The sequence below is a fragment of the Enoplosus armatus genome, chromosome 12 (assembly GCF_043641665.1).
Source record: "Enoplosus armatus isolate fEnoArm2 chromosome 12, fEnoArm2.hap1, whole genome shotgun sequence".
In the NCBI taxonomy this organism is placed as follows: Eukaryota; Metazoa; Chordata; class Actinopteri; order Centrarchiformes; family Enoplosidae; genus Enoplosus; species Enoplosus armatus.
Window position 1 is genome coordinate 16,107,065 of NC_092191.1, and position 23,329 is coordinate 16,130,393.

The 23,329-nt window shown below is 41.7% G+C and overlaps 1 protein-coding gene across 7 annotated transcripts in view; it reads right to left on the minus strand.

The window, feature by feature from the left end:
- Nucleotides 1-299: 299 nt before the first annotated feature.
- The window catches only part of macrod2 (mono-ADP ribosylhydrolase 2), a 371,857-nt gene continuing 348,827 nt past the window's right edge, over nt 300-23,329 (minus strand). Inside the window, exons 11-18 of one of the 7 annotated variants that reach the window (XM_070916224.1) lie at nt 23,127-23,186; nt 18,282-18,320; nt 17,811-17,855; nt 16,214-16,372; nt 15,534-15,599; nt 3,469-3,507; nt 2,982-3,053; nt 300-1,647 (exon numbers count right to left, since the gene is read on the minus strand). In XM_070916224.1, the coding sequence (XP_070772325.1) occupies nt 1,625-1,647; nt 2,982-3,053; nt 3,469-3,507; nt 15,534-15,599; nt 16,214-16,372; nt 17,811-17,855; nt 18,282-18,320; nt 23,127-23,186 (503 nt within the window). In that variant the 3' untranslated portion in view covers nt 300-1,624. Of the gene's footprint in view, nt 1,648-2,981; nt 3,054-3,468; nt 3,508-15,121; nt 15,276-15,533; nt 15,603-16,213; nt 16,373-17,810; nt 17,856-18,281; nt 18,321-23,126; nt 23,187-23,329 lie in introns of those variants that run through there. The other 6 variants (XM_070916223.1, XM_070916222.1, XM_070916225.1 and 3 more) reach the window with 6 other exon arrangements.

Below are 23,329 nucleotides of genomic sequence, written 5' to 3' on the forward strand. Positions count from 1 at the left end.
GTCTCTGGCCATTAGTGAGTTTCTCAGAGGGAGGACTCTGGGGTGAGAGGGTCTGCCAGATACCTCTTCTCATTTGATACAGGAGAGAGCCTGAGGGCCAGAGACGCAGCATGCCGGAGATCACAGGACACACTAATTGTTTCTGTCCCGGAGACACATGACTGATCGCTCTGTTGCAGTTGTTCAATTTCACACGAATGAACTGAGGGGAAATTAACTGTACCAGCTGCAAGTAGAATGAAATAAAATATTAGCTACTGTTAAGACAGAAGTAAAAACAAGACGCATGACGAGGCACATTAAAAGCTGAGACATGGCTTCCACCTTAAATTTTATTAGTTGTTTCTGTTATAGTTTAGCAAAGCAAAACATCAAAGTATGAAGGCATCATTTCATAGAACTGTAATTCATCCGATCTTTAATATGGCACCACTGAAAATGATTCATGAATCATACCAACATTTAAAAGAAACCCAAATCATTTTTTCTAAATCAACTGAGGAAAAACCGAGAAACCATTAACAGCAGGCATTAGCCATTACATGATGTACTTAAAATTACAAATCAATTGCAAGCAATACACAACCAAGAATTCATACTTGGACCACCTCCTCAGGTCTGTGATTGTGATTTTGTAGTTTGATATGAAATAAGGCAGATTCCTTCAATACAGTTAGAGACAATCTGGTAAGGAGACAAGCAAAAGCGAAGACGACTGTACTTCCTGTTTATGTTGGTGAAGTTCAAAGCAATTTTCTGGCATGCACTGGAAACGGCAAAGAAAAAAAGGGGGAAAAGAACTAATCAATTTATTAAAAGACACTCACATCCTCTTTAGTGTGCGTGGGTGTTGATGAACAGTTTCCTGGTTAAACGAGTTAAGCTGCAGTTACAGCAGTGGCGGAGATCAGACGTGATCAGTGATGTTCCTAGATAAAAGGCCGGGGAGTGACACACCGCCTTACAGACTGCGGTCTGAATCAAGGTATTGGCTGATTTGACTAAACAATGGAGCTCGAGCTGCAAGTAGTGTGTGAGGAGACATGGCAGGTGTCAGTGTGTTGCACGAGAAGAGGCCTACAAATGCAGGGTGTTGTCAGCTATTCCACTGGCGAATGTCATCACGACTGTGGCGACGGTATTTGGGTTGTAAGAACAAAAGGATTGCTGATGTTAAGCATCACCCAGCCTGGAGTGTCAACATGTCGGAGCTGTGGCTGTTGTCCTCTGACAGCTTCACCATGCTCTCACAGTGGGTATAGATCAAATAAAAGAGACTTGAACCTGGTTTATCTCATCGCACCCAGCTGGCAAAATGATGCATGACTCACACAACACACAGTGAGGTATGGCTCATCTTTTCTGGTTGATATGTTCAAGTCCTATAGTAAGGTTTTTGTACATACATATACATACAGTACATACATACTTCAGGGATGAGTAGTTTCTTAACAAAGAGGGAAAAGGCTAAATAAAGTAGGGAATGTGAGCATCTTGTGAATAACTGGTTGTCCTGGGCCAGTGTCAGAGCCCATACTGACATGGGCCAGTCTGACACCAGTGGGGTTGGCTTCGCACAGTTTGCTGGCTGTCAGATGAGGTTGATTGTCCTTCCCTCAGCTGGTCATTCTTTCTTCTCAACAGTGTCTGGATGGAAAACAAAGTAGTAGCCTGGATTTAGATTGCGCATTGCTGAATTACTGGAATATGCAACATTGTCCTTTTTGGTGGTAGTTCTAGTGCAGAAGTGGAAATATCCGCGTGATGCTGGCAGTAGAGGAAAGTTCAGGAAGACAATGAATATCTACAGCAAATTTCATGGAACTCCAGTGATTGATTTTCAGGATACTTTGGCATGGACCCAAAAGTTGGTGATGGTGAAAGTTTGACCTGATAGTGGCACCAAAGCTCACCCAAAATCACAAGGAGACATTCTCTGGGCACCAGGAATATCTTTACCAAATTTCATGGCAATCTAATTGAAAATTTGGTCCAGAACAATATCTTGCCCGGGCAATCACAACATGGCAGTCTGTTGTGTTTGTCCAGAGTCATGTGTTTTGAGACTGTACTCTGGCTAATTTTATCTGCACACTATGTGCTACCCAGCTCCCTTATACACCATCCCACCCTGATCCACACGCTTGTTCGACAACAAGCTTTTTCTTCTCTGGCACTTTGTCTGGCATTGTTTGAGCCCTCTCCTTTTTACACCAACCCGTTTGTCTCTGCCAAGTTATTTCATATGCTGCTAGCCTGTCCTATTTATTCAACCCTGACAATCTGTTCACAACAGTTGCTTAATGAATTTTTTCTACCTGGAAAGTGTACAATGCCCAAATCTGAATCCCATTCTTTGGCTCAACAACTCTGTGAGCCACACACAGAGCAAATGCAGACATAGAAGTCCATAGCACTCTCCACAGATGTCTACATTCAAATTACATGCAATCTTATTACCCTAAATCTCAACGGAGACCTGAGAATAACAACAGTATGGTATCCTTATCAAATATGATTTATTGGCATGATTATTGCCCCTACGGTCTGTGTTGGCTGCATGTTAAAATAATATGCATTGCACACTTGATTTATTAAACGTCTGGTAGAGGAGTTTGCTGGTAATTCATCACACTCAATCTCCAAAGACGCGCTGACACGTTTATACCTAAATATCAGGGTCATAGCTGCGGACCTGAAATAGGTAAGAGAGGATTTACAAATGCATTTGGCCCTGGAGGAGCACGTACAAACCGCCTGCCTGCTGCCTGCCCCTACACAAAGCAGGAGATGGAGACAGACGGGGGGAAGAAATGGAGACAAGGAGGGTGAAGCTGGGTAACATTCGGCTGCACAGCGCCGAGGATTCTCTGGATGAAGTGAATTTTAATTCAGCAGCTGTGGCCACTAATAGGAACTATAAATAAAGACGTGTGAGATAAGAGCATGCCAGTGAGCGAGTGCTTCCCCCGCGCCCTTACCTTTGGACTGAATGCTGTCAGTTAGAATTGAATCAGGTTCTTCTGAGCTCTCGACATGATCTTTCATCTCTTCTAGACGAGTGTAGGGCAGGGAAATGAGAAGAATAGAGAGGGAAAGAGGGTAAAAAATATGAGAGGCTGTGATAACCAAGCAATCTGTTGCCCCTCATCCTCTGCAGAAAAGCATCAATTTGCTGAAACAATTTCTCTGCCCTGCCAGGCTTGTGAATCAAGCTTAGTGGGTTTATAGCTGCAACAAAGCTAACAAGAACTTTCTGACATCAGGACTGAACTGGATGTGAACATCTGAGTATCGAATTATTTTCGAAACCTCAACAAGAATCTGCATTACAGCACTGAATTCTGATGCTGACCGACCCACCACTGACATTTAAGAGCAGGAACTCAAGAAGTGGAGGAAGGGTTAGTGATGCGTGGCAGTGCCCAGACTGGGTAGTTCAAGGGGAAAAACGTGATCTCTACTCACCTCCATTGCTGGTGCCAGTGTCGTTCTTCTCAGAGACATCTGTAATGTGGAGCACATATAGACATAGACATGTAACTCATCTTCAGTGTCAATTCATGCATGAAGACACAGTTTACAAAAGGCTTAGGCAGTCGAACAAGTAGTCAAGATTATTTTGCTTCTTTTCAAAGTCTACTCTTGGTAGTTTTTATCAAATAACATTCTGCTCAAGAAAAGTAACCCCAAAACCAGTCCAGGAATTTAAGAACAACGTCATACTCATGGCCTCACATTTACATTTGTTGGGATGTTCAACAGTCTCTCATGCCTGGAAATTCAGTGCCTTCCTAAAGAGTTATACTTCAAAAAAGAACAAAACAAATGCGAGATGGGAGAGAGATGCATGCAAAATTAATTACAGACTGCCATCCCTGTAAGGCAGCTTGAGACCCCCTCCCCCACACACATCCTTCTCCCCCCTCTATCCTCCCTGTTACCTCTGTAGTCACACAACTCCTTCCTCGTCACTCCCTGAGCAAACCTTGCTGCATCCGCCTTTGCAACAACAATCATCCGAACAAAGCACACCATAAAAATAACCACTCTCCCCAGGCAGTCCGGCGATGATGTAAACAAATACACTGCTTAGGCGCGATAGAGGAACGTGTGGAATCCAAAGTGGTTTCAATGTTCTGTATGATTACAGTAACAAGTCTGCCATCAAGGTCATTTAATCCCTTATAGACATGCAGGTTGGTTGTAATTGTAGTTTGGATACACGTACGCGGTTGCAGAGGTGCTTAAAGCATGCAGGCATGTAGACAGGATGCATTAGACACTACCTTTGCTTTGGACCTGTTGGCTGCCAGCTATGGAGAACACGCATTACACTGCTTCTTCAACATAAAACTGATTTAATCTGTTGCAACACTTTGGAATGAAATTTCTCCTCCCTGCGACACCACTGGGACTCGAGGACTGTTGAAAAGCAGGAAGGATGAAGCAACAACAATCTCACCCTCATTTCTATTTTTTATCTTTTTGATCTGAGGCGTGGAACTGTCCAGGGGGCAAAATAACATTGTGTTCTTTCATGCAAAACTATTGAGAGGATCATTTTAGTTATTTACAACTTGGATCTTATATTCATAGTTTTGGCTGTGATATCTATCATAACATTATAGTTGACAAGCTAATTGCTGAGATTTGGGAACATGGCAACATGTCTGTTCATCTGAACATTTGTTGTCGTGTTCCCAGATCTCAGCAATGACTTTGAAATGTTATTATAACCAATAGAAATGGCCAAAACCACGAGAAAAACCAAGTTGTAATAACCTGGATTTATCCTTTAACATATTCTGCTTTATTATACATTTATCAAAGAAGCAGATTTACCATCAGATTCAAATCTTCACTGTAATAGAATAAATTGACAAGAAACATGTGCACACACATTGCACCACATGTGTTTGAGAGCCAGGCATATGGCATCAGTAGTGATTATGTGTTAGTAGTGAAATTATGCATACACATGAAATGATATGCCATGCATTAACACTTTTCCACATGGTCACATTACGGATATTAAAGCTGATGGCGGGACATGTGGAATGTGCCTGATGTTGTGACTCGTGTTGGAACAGAGCCTCCATCATGTCTGCCTTTTTAATCCAGCTAGCACAGTATGCCCGTGTGCAGCAGCAGGAGCTCACTGAAGCACTGGCCTCGTTCCAGATGCTTCTTTCTTCCTCTGTCCCAGGTAATAACAACACAGTCTGGGTGCTAGGGTAGCACCCTCTTCCTCTAATATCCAGCGTTGATCAAGACAAAGCCAAAAGCTCAGAATTTCAATTGATTGCGTCCCCAGCGTCCCCTGCCGTCAACAAGCTCGGAGGGAACAGCAACGCTGTCTCGCTCTCTAATTTGACTCCTGTGTGCTGACAGTAGTGGGGCTATCATTTAGGGGAGGATGTGAGTGTGCTGTGGTAAACACATAAACAAGATGAGGGGAGAGAGAAAAACGGGCCTCTGTCAGGGTTCTGGTGAAGGAGAGGCACAGTCCACAGAGGGCTGATAAGGAAAAGAGAAAAACAGTAGACCGAATTGACTCCCTCAGCAGGAAACTAGACAGCTTACAACAGTGGTTCTTAAAGCTGGAACCGAGGGCCCTGAGGGGTCCTCGACAGTGTCTCCCACCCTCCATTTTGGTAGGTTAATTACCAGTACATATGGTAACAGAATCGGTATATTGTATGGGTTATTGTAGGGGTCTAGAGAAAGAGGGCATCAAATACTTTGGGGATCTCAAACGGTTTCTATATCACCTGACGTCCATGACATTTCTCCATGAAGATGGTAAACTTCAGCGAGGGTGGCTGATAATGAGGGTTTAAAAGGTGATCTGATCTGTATTTTTTTTACACATATTAGAGCTGTAATCTGTTTATCTTTTTGTTATCGGTCACGTTACGATGATGTTTAAGTGACGGTTTCACGACATGATTAATTTACAAGTGAACAGAGGTCATGCAGGAGATCAAAAACATTTGCCAAATGTTCTTTACATTCTTTAACTTTTCTTGTCACCTCACACTTTGAGAAGTTCAGCAAAACAAACCCCTCAGCTCAAGAGGGAGGATGAGAATATGTGTGTGTGTACTCACATCTGCACACATAAGGGAAGGGAGAGGAAGGATGAGAGTTGGGTATAAGTCACCCTCGTATGCAGACAAGCAGAAAATTACATCCCCCCACCTTCCATTCATTTATTAGACAAGAGGTAGTTAGCGTTTTGTTGGTCAGCATTAGTGTACTGCACCATAATATTCATCCATGATAGAAAATGTGTTTGAACTGAGCAGCAATGGCAAGTTAAGATTTTAAAGCATTGTGTAAATAAATGGAATAGATATAATAGATATTAGAATAGCTGTAGCTTTTGTATGATACGTTTTCTCATTATTTTGCATCACCCTCGAAGAGCATTTGTGGCGATCAGCAGCAGTTCTGCTTCCACAACACTTTTAATGTTCTTGTCATTCTAGCTCAGTCAGCCCACCGGGGAGGCAGTCCCTGTGGGTCACCCACATGGCAGCATGGGAACCGTCTCTGCTTAATGTTCCAGACAGGAGCCTTGGGCAGAACAGGAGGTTCCTTTCGTCCTCAGCCACAGGACATCTCCCCGTCCTTTATTCAACTCCTTCTTTCTTGAGCAGTGAAAGAATACAAATCAATCGAAGTGTGGATGTGTAGAAGTGTCTGTGCCCCACAGTGTCAGTTCCCCAGGAGAATTTCTTCTGTTCATTTGATCCCCAAACCATAGTGTGGCGGGCTGGTCTGCTGTGACTGAACAGGTCCTAAAGCTTTGATCCCAGCCAGCTTACACAGGTGTCCAGCTGCTCCCACTCAAACAATAGACATGACCCATCAAAACCTCAGTCTGGGCGCTACAGAAAACCATTAAAACCGTTCTGTCCCTTCCCAATAGTTGCTCAGTATCGTTTGCTAAAAGGCCCAAATGAAAGACACCACAACTGAAAAACACTGACGGACTGAATCTCTTTCACTGACTGCATCAAGTATTTCTATTTTGCAAATATCTGACAAAGCTCTTCGGTTCGGCTTTTATGAAGCAGGAGGGCGGCTGCTTGAAAGAATAAGATAGGAAAATGTTAAGGTCAATACCAGCATCTATTGAGAAGCTCCATTCCTTTCAGGAGATGAGAGCAGAATTAATTTCAGCATGTAAACTGGGTGGTCTATGAGGGACTTGGGTCTGGCCATGTACTGTATATTAAACAAGTATCAAAGAGCCCCTCATTGAACTTTGCATGGGCTAATAGCTTTGGGCCTGATACGCCTACTGCAAAGATAATTAAAGACATCTCCCTGCTCAAGCAAAACAAGAGTGGGTGGACCTCAACAAGTGCTCAACCAAAAGAACTAATGAGCTGGTAAATGTGGAAAGCAGCCCATTTTCATATGTTAATGTTAAGTTTGTAATGCAGGCCTGTGGAAATAACTTAGCTGCATGAGCTGCCACTCTAAAAACAGGAAAAAGGGGATTTTGTGAGGAAAGTTGGGGGGGGGGGGGTCATTGTTTGATAGCCTGAGTTTTCTTTGCGATGAGATGGAACACCGTCTGACAATCTGAGCCAATTAAAGAGCACTGAGCTGTGACCTGCAGGCTAGGGAGACGAAAACAAGCCTGCTCAATAAACACTGTGACCGCCCCTCTCTACTGCTATCCTCCTGAAAAGCCAAGAGTCTTTGTTAATATTCCGCCTTTCTTCTCCCTAAGAAAAGGCCGAAGGGTTGTGGACACTAAGTAGCATTGTGCTCCCCTGCGGGTTTGGGTCACCTTGCAGTGGTGGCTGTGGTGGGGTGGCTCCAAAGTTGGGTCAGGGTCCTCTAAACAGACTGAAAAGGCCCAAGCTCATTACACAGACCCGGGCCATGCTTGACAAGATGAGAAAACACAGAGTACTCTGAATGACTGAAAAGAGAACAGGACGCCATCTGCTTTGGGGTTAAGCTACAACTCAGAGAAAGTGAAGATGATTAGAAGGCAGAGAGAGATGGCAGGAGAAAAGAGGGGGCACAGTTGACAACATATGTTGCAAAAAATCAAGGGAAAATGACCACTGGCAAACCTTTGACAAGACACAACAAGGGTTGAAAGAAAACAGGAAAGTCAGAAAAAATGTCGTCTCCACGGGCAATCTCCCTCACTCTTGATCTCTCTTTTTACTTTTTTTCTACTCCCCACTTTGTCCAAGGTAGTGCGAGACACAGTGGTCTGTCAGAAGACAAAGAAAAAGAGCGAGTACTGAGATATCCTGAGATGAAAAGTGAATAACTGATTAAGTGAAGAGAGGGAGACAACACAAAAATAGACATGGGAGGGAAAAAATGCAAAAGAGGCCTCCCCCTTGTGTGACCTACATACCTGCTAAACCTGCTGTCAGTGGTGGCCTGCTCCTCTCTCATCACTCGCTGAATTACTTTACATAATCTTTAGACTCTCCCTGCACTAGCGGGCCTGCTGCGGAAAGCTGCTCACCTCTGTCTTCAGTACCTATTGTGGTTTACTACATCAAGGCACAGACAGACAGTCTTGCAGGGGACTGGTAAATCTGACACAGGGTGATCTGGCTAACCCCCCGCAATACATTAAATAGGGACGCACCAAAGCTCAGGGAGATGCAGCAGCATCATGTTTGTAGAGGAAGGCCTGGATGTTTGTGTGTCAGGGAGGACACACAGCTCAGGTCAGCTGACTGATTTGCAGTTATGAAGTGATGCCTCTTCTGGGCAGCTCAAGGTTTTCCACAGGAGATCATGGATCGGATTGGTCAATATAATCAAAGTGTTCGTCTAGACTGCAGTGAAAACCAGGAGCCCTGGCAGAGCAGCTGTCTATCATTGAAAGGTCAGCAAGAGAGCAGCTTGATTGGTAGACCTCAGTAGAAGCACCAAGTGTAGGCCTATGTGTCAGCAGCGTAATGAGGGACTGATAGAGATATAATTACAGCAAATGAAGATGTTGCATCAGATATTACCTCTGTGACAATTTGTTTGACATGATTTTACCTCCCTGCTGGTCGCTGTTTGTTTTGCCCAATGTTGTCCAATGCAGTGTTTTCTGTGATGAATTATTCTAATGCATCACCTCCTAATCACAGCATGACATACTGTACTCAGTTGTATCATATCATTAGGTTATCAACAAATTATCATTTTTGTTATTGATTAATTTGCCACTTTGTTTAATCTTTCGGTCTATGAAATGTCAGAAAATGGTAAAAAATGTCCATCACAGTTTCCTAAAGACATCAGCAACTTGCTTGTTTTGTACAACCAAATCTGCAAAATTTGGTTTAATAAAATGTTAAAACAAGGAAAAGCAGCAAATTCTCACATTTGATAGGATGGAACTATTATATTATATAATATTTTTTATCAATATTTAATCAATTAACAAAATAGTTGCCAATTAAATTTTTATCTATGTGTTGCAGCTCTAATGTCATATTGTATTGTATCTCATTGCATTGGACCCTTTGTGCATTCTGAGGGAACTTGGAGAGATGACGTCTGAAAAATACCAGCAGGTTAAGCGCACAATGACATTTGCAATCCAAATGGTTACAGACTTAAAACCTCAACTGTCATGTTTGAGTATGTGTAACTGTCAGTATCTCGTTTAGGTTTACTCGTGTTCCTCAGCGAAGTAGCTCCACCATTAAATCTTCCTCACTGCCTCCAGGAGACAGGCAACCCATACAGAGATCACTCATCGCCCAAACAGTGTCTTTATGTGTATGCGTGTGTTTTCAAAGGATGTGTGTGTGTGTAAGATGTGCTACCGATTTTTCAAACACACATTTGTTGCATCTCTGCTGGCTGACAAATTCTCACTCGGCTCAGAGTTGATTCATTTGCCATTTCTATGCACCAAACAGAGAGGTGGAGAGCTGATCAAAAGAGCAGCTTCAAAGGAGGACAGAAAAGGTGTGTCCCTGGTAGCATGTTGGATGAGGCCCCCTCTCTTTGAAGCAGGCTTCTGGGCCAGAGGTGACCAACATAATGGACATTGTGCACATTGTCCGTCTATTCTCCATCTCCAACTAAATGACCAGAGTCCTGTATTATTATTATTATATTATAAGACATTAGAAAATGATGGAGTGTGCTGTCGTGCCGAGGAATAATGGCAAAGAACCGAATTCACTCAGACTCCAAGGGATCAACAGACTGTGAAATAATTTCAGTATTTTGAAAAGTGAAACTTTTTCATATTGAATTCACCAGGAAACAGCCTCGATTTGATACCCAGCGACCTAAAATTAACAAAGCAAGTCCAAACAAGGAGTCAAATAGAGTTTAAGAATGAGAAGCAAAGCCAAATGGAATTCAACAATAAACGCTGCATTAATAGGATAAAGATAAGACTGTGGGTAGTCTCCTCATGGCACTCACACACAATGCCTCAGCAGGGCTGTGATTGGTGCGGCTGCTGTTCCTGGACTTTCACAGTCAGTGTGAAAAGCTATAAAACACAAGCATGGCCTAATGTCTTCAGCCAGTGGCAGCTTGCTCCCTCAGGAGCCACTCAGTGTTACAGTATACAATGTTACGCCAAAAGTTAATTGTGTGCTGACAACTCTTAGCCACAGGAAAGACCGCTTTGCTCTTCAGAATTAGATTTACATCACCAGTATCCCATTGTTCACAAAAGACCAAGACAAAAGGGCACAAAACAACCAATTAAGCAAAGCTTCAAATCCTTTTTGCTTTTGTAGATGAAGGAACGTAATTGCAAAGCACACCTAAGCAACAACAAATTCTGACAGGAATATACCAATAAATTCAGGGATAAATTATTCAAGCTGCTGAAAAGAAGGAAACTCTCTTTTGATTTGCAGTGGATTACTAAGAAATTCCGCTCTTTGTACTTGATGCTTTAACATAAGAGAGCGACCACACAGGGTCACTGTGCTGTGATAGTTTTGTGTGTATCTTCATATTGCCAATGGCAAGTCTGCTGGATTTCAGATGAATCATTTGTGTCAGCTTGTTGTTCTGTTACACTGAAGCTGTACCACTGGGAGAGTAAAATACATGGAAATCAATAACATCCCCCAAATAACACTGGCAAACAAGAGAATAAAACCAATTCTCATGACAGTTTTTAGAAGGGGATTTGTTGCACCTCCATTTTGATGCTTTTTTTATTACAAGGGGAGAGAGGTGGGAACATGATGTGCATGTGGTTTTTGGGCACCATATGGCACTTGGATGCTGCTGGGTTTTCTGCTCGGAGCCTCACATACAGTGGCAGAGGCACAACGCTAAATAAAGCAGTCACAGCCATCTATACTTAACACATCCTGGCCACCACGGGAAAAAACATTTGGAGATGGAGAGTCATGAAATCAAGACGATAAAGTCAGCACAAACAAGTGCAAACTTGTGGATAATGAGGATGAACTGGAGTTTAGTTGAGTTGCTGTGATGTGTTTTTTTTAAGCAACACAACAGGTCTAAGGAGAGAAGAAGAAACAAAGAGAAATGTAAGGGAGGGATGAGCAGTGGGGATGTCAGCTCCAACAGCCTCTGGGCCGATGTAATGGTGCCTCGTCTCTCTGCTGTGTTGAGACTGAGATTGTTGTGATGGCCTGCTGGGTCTGTCTGTCTCTCCATCCTCTTTCTCCCCAGGGTTTAGTATGCCATTACAGGTGGAGACCACCTCTCTAAAGTATTGTCTGTAGCGTCCTTCCATAGTCAAGCAGCTGCTTTCATCCCACAGTCAGCCTCTAGCAGAGGGCAGCTTTATCAAAGGCAGGAAAATATAAGGAACATTGATGTATTGAACATTCAGGCCCCCGAAATTGCAAGGTTGTCTGTGCTTTATATTCAGGCATATATTGAAGAGCAGGATTTTAGGAACAGCTCTTTCTTTTGTCCACATTTAAAGGCTGTATGGATAATAGGCACATACTAAACTGACTGGCAGTGTAATAGGAAATACTATCACAGTCTTGCACGCAATAAACCTTATTCAGGTTTGTGTTGGTGCACTGCATGACATGCAAATGCTTTACAGGCAAAACTTGCTCAGAGTTTGATTGGGGGATGAGCTGCTGTTTACTCAGTGGCATTGAATCTGTGCAGCCATTAAATCTTACCTTTGGAGCTAAGACAATAGCTATCGACTCCTGTAGGAGAATCACACTGCATGAAGGAAAAACAACTTCTGTTCACAACTCAGATTTATTTATTCCTAGCTTTAGGCAAAGACAGTCTTATTTTAATTTATGGGTGTTCCATGAGCTTACTGAAGCGGATGCCCACTCTCATAAGTCCACCAGAACAAGGCTTGCTGGATAGATATTTCAAACACAATAACAACATAGCCCCCATTTCCATTTTAAAATGTGTCATGAATATTCATATATAAAGGCTGCTTGGAATTCTGATTCAATTTGGGGAGCCTTTATAATGTCCCAAATATCAGACTGAGAATCTCTGCAGGGAGATATCTATTACATATGATTCATATAATGGAGCGTGCAGCCTGATTTAAAATACAAAATCTCTCCTCTGCCTACCTCCTTACATATCTCTACTCCACGAAGATATTCTAGAGAGCTAAATAAAATCCTCTGAATATAATATTTGCTATGTACTGTTTGGATTGTATGGCTCTTGGTTGCTTATAATATTGCATTGAATTGTTTAAAAAGTTAAAAGTTATTTGTAGAGCTATAACAACAGGATTAAATGCTTAAACATAACTGACCTGCGGTGTAAACAGCAGATGGCATACAGTAGTTTAGTAATATAAACTGATAAGACATCAGCAAATGACCTGTGCAGCGTTCTACATCCGTATCTAATATGTGTAGACTGAATAAATGATTACATTAACAAGTTATAATGACGATGAGAGGGAACATAAATAAAACGCAAAGCTGTTTTCTTTAGCTTTGTATTATTTAGTGTGACTGAGCTGGGACTGAGACGCTTAGCTGTGATACACACTTCCATATGTGCAATATTGAGCTATGTGAAAACAGCAGGGTGTCGACAGACATTGCCGACAACTGGGAGTACATGGATGTAAATGTGCAGATGCAAAGGATGGTATTTGAGAACACTGCAGCAACACGTCTGTCTGTGACACATCCTGCAATGTAGGATCACTGATATTTAGAGTGCGACCTGTTCATTATGACATTAATCAGAGAAGCCTCCTGCTATGACAATGTTCAAAGGACTAGAAGGTATCAAGTGGATAATTTAGGAATCAAACGCAGCCACAGCCACAGGTGCAGCAGAGCTGGTTTGATGTCAGCTACACTACTGTAGACAGTGCTCAGAGGCCTGTGAATCAATGTACACGTCTGGACAATTAACCTAACAACAGATTAGATAGTATTACTGCAACAGCATTTACTGGAGGATCAGAGAGAAAAGACTGCAAGAGGCAGAAAATGACTTCTTTCTAAATTGCTTTTCCTTGCTGTCGTGTTTAAGAGCATCAGATTTATCTTTTTTTAGCAAGTTGGCAATGATGGCTCATTTCTAAAATGGTGATGTCTGATGTAAAAAATAATTCAGTGTGTCAAAGATTTATAATTAAATAAGAGGTGTATCCTCACGGAGAAATTAAGCTCAGTAAATGTAAATAAGGCTGCTGCAAGATTAGATTTTGCTTAAATGTAGGAATTGGTTTCAGAAATGTCGAAATTTGCCACAAAGCTTAACAATTTCCTATCTTGCCTGCAATCGCGGTAAGCTCCTCTCCTGTTTCTCGCTCAACACATCACGACAGCCAACAGGGTATGTGAGAAGAAAACAAAATTGAAGAATGAGTTCAAAACATGTTACATTACCATTTCTGAAATATGTGTGGCTGCAAATTACTACTTGATAGTGAATATAAGACGGTATCAAAACCATCAAAAATAAGATAGGCTTGGTGCGAAAGACACCCACACATAACACATACATACTCTGAGTCACGAGTAGGTGTATGCAGCAACCTCATATTGTCCTCAAATTGTTTGATTCATTACTCATTCCTCCCATCATTATGAGCCATTTTATCACTCCTTTCAATGAAGCAGATTTAACCTCTATGGCCATGAGCAGGTAGCCTGATTACAGTTATTATTTTTAATAAAGGGTATTGGCTTGGGATTCATTTGGTCTTGTCCTGTGAATAGCTGGTTACGCATGGCTAAGCCGGACTGTGTTGGCCAGCATGAGATTCAATATCCGAGACAGTATGGGTCTGTCCAAGGCCCTGCTACTCTATACAAAAGGCAATCTGCCTGCAATCAGGAATGACACCACTGTTTACTGCCTGACGGTGCCACCACACGGCACACACCCCATGGTAACCCTAGACAGTGGCAGACACTGGCGGGCTCAGGCAAGACACAATCAACAGGCTGTGGAGTGAAGCTTTCCAGTGATGGAAAGCCTGTTTGTAGGACGTATTCCAATGGCTTTTCAAAGAGGATGGAGAAGGCTATCTCAGATAGATCTATCTGGAATGTTCCCTCTCAGCCTAAATTAATTGAATGTCAGTCAAAGAGAAAGTGAAATGGAGGTGAGAGAGTGACTCAGACCTTTGTGTTAGTGCAGTGGTGGGAGAGGGGTGGCTTGGGTTTACAAATCTAACCCTCAACTTCTCTAGAGAATACCTTTAATCAGTGACAATGTAAGCCAAACATGGGGATAAATAAAGACAGATTGTCCCATGTGGTTCACGAAAAAACATAAATGAGGGCTACGCAAATAGAGTAGAGGTTTGATCCAAGCAGAATGGCTGGCCTCATCATGGAGCTCCACTGGAGCTGCTGAATGCAAATAAAGGCTAAATATATGGCAACCTGGCTGAAACAGAGTGAGATAAACAGAGCTGTACAGTACAATTTTATTTTCTTTAGTCCAAATTATTCAATATCTTTCTTATTGTCAACAAGGCCAAAACCAACAATGTGTAAATACTTAATACTTTAACGTTACTCATACAGAAGAAAATAGTGCATTTGTTGGGAACTATTTTCCACTATGTGGATTAACACACCTTTGGATGGTGTATGTGGAAATGACTCTAAATAAACTACAGTGCCCATGTTCATGAACAGCAGTACAGTTGTGACCACACCCAAAAGTGCCCAAAAGAAGAACAATGCCTATTCCATATAGCTATGATAGTCAGTCTTAATTTTGGCTGTTCCCAGCAACTTCATCATGGCTTCCAGAGATGAGGTATGGCACCTGAAGCTCCCTGCACCACCTAGCACTTCCTGTATAAAGTGATTATACATGGGTGATACAGTAGATCTTAGATAGGCTGAGACGGATTCCAGGGGAAAACTAGTTTGACAAACAGCAGACAACAAAAACAACGCTGACCATAGTAATTCAATACAAAATACAATTTAAGTATACAAATACACCAGACTGGACGAGAAAATCACATTGATAAAAAGTCAGTCAGTCAGGACTCTCAATCAGGTCAAATCAAATCACATCAAATCAAATCTAAGCAAATCAGATCTTACCTTCCATCTCCACAGTGGACTTTGCTGTGTCGTCGTCTTCGGTCTTTGCGGCAGGCTGCTCTTCCTCTGCTGGAAAAAGGAAGCAAAGCTGTGATGTTTGTTACACTACACATTCACACGACACCAGTGTCTTTGCAGACAGGTGATTGCACCCACGTGTCTGCAAAAAGAGGCTTGAGCTGTCATGTCTTCAGTCAGACCAGCTTTGTTTGTGTGTGTACAGTATGTTCACGTGCTGTGGGCTGTGAGGCTCCAATCTGTGATACTGCACACAATCTGAGCCCGAATTCCTCCTCACTTGGTTGTGCTTATTCTGTGCTGAGATTCAAACACAGACAGGAGGAAATAAAAAAAGAACAGCAGCCATATCGTCCATTTTTAACATTCCATCTGCTAACAATGTGATTTTAGACTGCTGGTAAACCAAAAAAGTAAACATATATTCTTCCATTGTGTTATGCTGTCATTATGTCAGCCATCGGGGTTTCATGCATTGAACTTGCAACTGACTCATTCAGGTCTGTCTGCCTCAGTGCCCGTGGATATTTGGCTGCATACGGTGTCAGACGACCTCTTGAACCTTTTTCAATTGGGTATTAATATTTGTGACTGACAACTTGTGTACCTCAAATTTTTGATGTAAAGGACAAAAACAAATGCATGTACCCTTATGTACATACCTTTGTCTTCATCTTTGTCCTCATCTTTATCTTTATCGTTGTCGATGCCTTTGTCTTCATCTTTGTCGTCGTCAATACCAATATCTTCATCTTTGCCTTGGTTTTCATTTTTATCATTATCCTTTTCTTGATTTGGCTCCTCCTTTCCTAAATTTTCATCTGGAGGCAGAAAAACATTGAAACATAAAAGGAAGTAAGTTTCGAAGGATTCATCCAGGCATAGGGAGTCAAAGCCATCACATTAAATCCTGTAGCACATGGCAGTAAACAAGCCCATACTTCATTATTGCTGACAGAAATCTCTCATTTTCATTTTCACATCAACAGGTTGCTCTTTTCCAGTTTGAAATACATGGAGGTTGACAGGAAAGAAGGAGAAACTGTCAGAAACTAAAAAAAGCCATGTTTTCTGAAGAAAAAGTGCTTGCTGAACAGTTGATTTACAATACTTGTGTTTGAAGCAGTTCAGGGTAAAGCTTGTCGTAACGGTTGGTGCTGTAAAGTGTCACAAGGTGGTTGCTCAATTGCTAGCGTTTGCTGGGGTGTGGTTTCTAAAGTTTGAAGGGAAAATTCTGGTGCTAAAATATGTATTTGTGTGTAAAAGGAATAATACAAAGTACTCGCACAAGTAGATGTGCTAATAAAGGTCTGCGCACAAAGGTTACATTTTACAAAGTAACCGGGACCACATAATTGAACAACATATTGATCTGTGGTCTCTGGTTTTCACCTGCAACACACACACACACACACACACGCACACACACACACACACACACACACACACACACACACACACACACACACACAGAAAGAGACAAGAATGATGCCAACTGTGGCATTTCTGGCTAAATTAGCCTGCAGGTGTTGTTTTAAACTGCGTATTGTGGCTCCTCCCAGCTCCTGCCTCTTTGTTTGTGTCTCATGAGAAAATAATTCCATATCTCAGGTCTTGGATAGGATCCCAGGGCTGCACTGGCATAACTCTCTCATAGGATATCTACAAAATTCATGTTCAGAGAGGCTCTATCTGTCAAATCTTTGTCAATGGGATGGGATTTGAATAAAACAAAAACAAGAGAGGCGAGGCGCTGCTCACTGCCAGTATGCAAATGCAGAATCTTAATTATATACCAGCAGCACAGAGGATATTCAGAGAAAGAGAAATGGTTCTAGCTCAAACTTAATGGTTACCCCTTTGTAATACACACACACACACACACACACACTCAATTCACTTGAGGCTCTCGCTGTCAGCACAACAAAACACATCAGAGTCTCAGGGTCTATTCATGCAGCTTGTGCAGATGCATTCAGAGCTTTGTATACTAGTTATTCCTCTGCCGCTAACAGGACTGATCAGGTTAGATCTTTAATCAAACTTGGAGCGGAAGTGAAAACCAGAGCAATGAGCTGCACGCCGGTCAACTCGTACAATTCCCACCTCCTCTAGAGATAAGAGTCAGATCAATGTGTGCGCCTTCCTTCTCAGTGAGTGATGTGCGTAAGCGATGAGTAGTGGCAAACTGCACACTGACAATAACACGTAATCACACCCCCGTCCATGCTGGAGCCTGGACTTGTAACTGTACTGTACCTGGGTTTTGACTCGCCATCTCCACGTCTTCATTTCCCGCAGCATCTAGAAACAGAAGAGGAATTCAAAAGAGTGGAAAACATTTGAGTTCAGTTCTAGTGCCTGCAGTTGAATTGACTTGGCTTTCGATATCACCTCAAACAGCCTTTTCATTCCATCTCTTTGTGTAGCTTTGTCTTTGTACGGCAGTATGAGAGCAATAGAACCACAAAGACATGCATAAATTAAGTGACAAAAAAGAAGGGAAAAAGAATGTCGCTTCTAAAGCCATACATAATTGAGGGATTTCTTTGTTCCAAGCTTCTGTGATAAGAGAACTTTTTTTTTGTTAGAGTGGTGGCACACAGGATGGAAAGAAGACTGAACTGGAGCGAACAAAAAATTCAATTTTTGATGACAAATGACATCAAGAAGCGCTGGTAGAGCCAAGGGGCTCAGAACATGTGTTAATGGTCCGTAGAGCTACATTACCATTGTCACCCTCTTCTTCATCACCTGTTTCCTCTTTACCTGGAACGGGAGGGAAAGGAATCATCAGCCAAACACATGCATGAGTGGGAATAATGTCAGTCGTTCAATTTGAAAAACAAAGCTACCAGTCACACTAATGATCACAAACTGTTCATCTCTAGGCAAAGGATTCATCATCACTAGCCTTAATTTCACAATGTGTTGTTACATAGAGGGTTGATGATGGGGTGTCCATGTTCTAGGTTATTGGTAAGGAAACCAACTACTGCACTTGCTAAAAACATTTGACTCCTCATTTAGTTTGAAATATAACAGTTAATTTATTAGATATGCTAGCCTTTGACATAGCCAGCTTTGAGCTTCAGTGATTGAAGGCTTACAAACATATCATTGTTACTTTGTTTCAATGAAGAGCGTCTCAAATGTGGAACAGTAGGTTATTAGGCACAGCGGTGCTTTGAGCTGAATGCTAACATGCTGATTAACAGATTGACAGGTAACATTACAATGTTTGCCATGTTCACCATTGTAGTTAAGTGTGTTAGCATGCTAACAGCTAATTTGCATTGAACACAAAGTAACAACAGCTGAGGCTGAAGGGAATGTCATTAGTTTTGCAGTTGTCAGTCATTAACCAAAGTATTAAAGTAGTAAATTAAAACTGTTGCCAGCATGGCTAAAAATAGTATCACTATGATACTATAGTATAGTACTAAATAATAGTAAATAATACTAAAAAGTATCAGTTTCATCTTTCCAGAGGTCCATAAAAAAACTTTGGGGCTTCTGCTTTCTATACATATAAGTGGAGAATGACACTCATCACACTGTACATACAGACATCATACTTACTAATCAACCTCAATGAGAGCATCTGCCCAACTACAACTACCTACCGACTGTACAACACCATAACAACATTTTTTATGCACAAAGGGTTGATTTTAGTAGTAACATAAAGCAATACTAATCCCTGCATCGGTTACCCCCATCCTCCTCCTTACCCCTTTCCTCACTCTCACACATTCTCATACACACACTCACACACACAAACCAATGACATTTGGGACAAATTGAGTAAATGAAAGCCATGACACCAATAAGAGAACATGCTCTACAATGGCTATTGTGCAGCTTCTATAATTGCTTTTTTAACAAGCTGTAGAGAGAAACCATTTTTTCATATCTATGCAATTTTGCCCTGCACTCAGAACAATAAAAATGCCAGCCTCTATTAAATGGGGAAAAGGCCAGTTCTACCAGTGCTGCATGTTTGTCTCAAGTGCCCCTGTCCATCACGCAGAATGCTGGTGACACACACTAGATGGCAATCCTTTCTATTAATCATGACTGGCATTTTGAGATGGAGCCACAGACAGGGGGCTGAAAAGAATACTTCATTGGGAAAAGCAGGTTAAGATGAATGCTTCGCTGGCCATGAGGTCACCCCAAACCTTTCTTCTGCAGTTAAAAATTATGCATGGCTGTTGTATCTGTCTAAAGTGATCCCATACAACAATATATGAGATACGACAAAAGGCTGAATGTAATTTCCTCCCTGTTATTTGATCATTCATATTTGGCTTATTGAATGGAACAGTATTCAATTTGTGATAAAGGATGCTAGGGGACATATTGTGGATAAACACACATATACACACACAAACGAGAAAACAAAAGATTCTATGTAGGGCAGATGTGATTTATAATGGCTCCAAGTTAAGTTCAATTAGAACACTGTCTCTCCACAAAGTACAAACCCAACCAGCACCTCCACCAGGCCGCTCACTCATGTGCTCTAAACAGCAGGTGGCAGCATTGTCACAGCTTTCCTGCCCAACACTCACTGTGCGAAACTGTCTTCACTGTTAATCAGGGTCTGACATACTTCACATACAAGGGCTCAAGCCAAAGTCCACACCTCAAGACTTTTAGTGTCAGTGCTCTCATGAATTCCACTTTCAGAAATATAATGGCAATTTTAGGCCCTTGTGTTGAATGAGCGACAGCGCTGTAGTGTTCACACACACTTAAATGATTTATTTATGTCAACATCAGATTCAGGGGTACAGTAACACAAGGACATGAAGAATTTAGATGCTGATATGCAACCTTCCCTGTGTGTCCTATTTGCGTGACCGTTGAGTAAACATCAACTACAGATGATATTTCCTAGGACGTAAAAGCAGTATTTCGTATTCAGGAATGAATAGAAATGTGAACGAGTAAACGTGCATACACACACACACACACACACACACACACCCTAGCTATGCTCTATCTCCTTCCCCAGCCCCGTCTACTATTGCTTCCATTAAAGTCAACTGGAGCAAAAGACAAAAAAGATAAAAAAAAGGGTGAATTTGAAAAATTCATGAGACGTGTGTAAAGGAAAAAGGGATGACCAACAGCTATCATTCAAAGACCTTTTGCATGTGAAATGTGTGCGTGCAGGCAAAGTGCAAGTGTGTTTGTGAGCGATGCTTGACAGGGTGCCACGGTGTAAAAGACGGCACCCCATGGAGAGGCACACTGTCTGTCCGCACATAGTGTTATTAATCTGCATGTCCATCCACGCTCGGTGCCATCTCTCACCATCTCCCCCTCTCTTCCTCGGGTCTTTCTCAGAAAGCTCAAGCATGCCAGGCAAACAGACCCAGCCAGGCATTGATTTCTGGCTCAATGTTCACATTTTACTGTGCCCTGTGACATCCACTAATCTCACTAATACCAAACTGATATCAAATAATAGACACTGTGGGGCTGCTTGCCAACTCAGGTGTGCTCTAAAGAGGCTATACTCCGCCCTGGACCTCTGTGCCAGCGTTCCCCTCTGTGTCTCACCCACCCTTTCCCACTCTCTCTTTTTCTTTCTATAGCTCGAAGCATCTGCATGCTGTGCTTCTGTTTCATGTGGATTACATCACAACATAGATCATCACACACACATACACAGTTAATCTGTGACCCTTTTTTGCAAATACACTTCAGGGTTATTTGTAGTTGCGTGGTGGCTTCATTCTTGAACAAGAGTTGAAAATACTGTTCAAATCTGACCAACTCCTGTTGGTCTTAAAGTAAATAAAATTAGAACTACATTTATATAGCACTTAAAAGTCTTACGAAAGTAGGACATTCATCAGACATTTATGACACATTAAGTGCTTAGAAAGGACCCCAAGAAACACAGTGATAAAAGCAATAAATAGTGAATTAACATTTAAAAAGATCAAGATCAGATAAATCTAAAACGATAATACACAGTAACATACAACACAATGTGAGGTGTGTTTGGATGTTTAGAAGAAGATAGAGAAGGTGCTGTTCTATTTGAATTGCTAGTTGTACCACAGGTTATGTGCTCTTTTTTTATAGTTGGGAGTTTGTGTTCATTGTGTGCTTTTTACTGTTTTCTTCCTTCAGTCCGCGGGGCTAAAGAAGCATTTTGCCCGCGAACTGACAAAACTACTGTAAATGTAAACGTTTGTGGGACAGAGCAGCCCTATAATTACTGTCAGTCCACTAACCAGTGTATTTATCATGGAAAAACAGTGGCGAAAACCTTAATGTTTTCTGCTGTGGCTAAAAGCCCCTCATGCCTGACCCATGGCTTTTAGTGATGGATCACACTGAGGCATATTGACAGACACACTCCACCAACTCAGCTGCAGAATGTAATTTATTCTAAAAAGTGCTCCACATATTGACTACACCAAATAGGTGACCTGTTTTGCTGGCTCTACAGACACGATGGTGAAATATAGTGAGTTTTTATTGAAAGAAGATCCTACACGGGTCTACAGAAGTGGTGCGAGGCTCTCATCTTATAATGTCTATCTCACATAACTGACATATGACGTCGTTTTTTGCAGCTCGCGTTTCCTCTTCTCTTCTCTTCTCTTCTTCTGCTATCTTGACATCTGAGTGTTTTCTATGATTAATCCTTCCTATGTGCTACATCGAACCAGACCTAACCTTTACAGTGCAGGCAGTACAAAATCATTTCATTCCCCTCCTGTGAGAGAGGTTGTCTCAAGGACTGAGTGTTCCCATGCTAGCAAGCTGTGCCAAGGCCTTTTGTGAATGGATTAGTTACTATTAAGCTGCCGGGCCTGATAAATTAGGATTTATAAAGATTATTACAAAATACTTATGCCCTCCTAATGCTGGTGATTGAATTTGTGAATCATATTGAATTACTGCTGTGGATTACGGAAAGGTATGTTGAATAGGCGGGGAGAAATGACTTATTGTGCTTTGTTTAACAACACTGAATGTATTGACGCCCTTGAAGTGTCTGCGCTATCTAGTCCAGCCTTTCACAATCAGCGAGAGGAACCGTCTCCCCAAAGAAAACAACCAGGCCTGCTATCTTCAAAAATTCCCTGCAACCTTAAGGCTTGAAGACAAATGGATGGTGTACGATTTTAATTGCCTACTAACACCCTCCAGTGTAAGAATCTAATTATCTTTGGTCCATCGTATCGGAGAAGCCTATAACTGTTTCAATATTACACATCCAAAGGGGCTGAAACTGCAGAATAGCCAGATAATGGCTTCTTAAACAAGTTTGCCTCCAAGAAAACATTCTTTTAAAAAAGACCAAGCTTCATCTTGTATTCATTTCCCCAAAGAGGAACTTGGCACCAGAGAGCAGAAGATTACTGACCAAGAACACACTTCATTACTTTGTACACACAAAACAAATTATTATGTAAAAATATATCAATGCACAATGTTTCCTCTACCAGCATTGTTACTTGGCATGTCCAAAACATGCAGTCATCATTAATGCAATTAGATTACAAAACAAACAAACACACAGACAGTCACAAATAGGCATACCTTTCTTGCTGTCTTCACTTTCTTCCTTGGTTGTGGATTTAGTAGATGGTGGTGTGTTATCTGTAAATACACAAAAATAAATGGTGATTTACAGACTTGGGAGTGACACATTGTTATCCCCCAACACCATCAGGATGTGAATGGCGTGAGACCTTGTCAATTTGGACTGTTAGAAGAGAGATGGTGTGAGTAAGGATGACTTT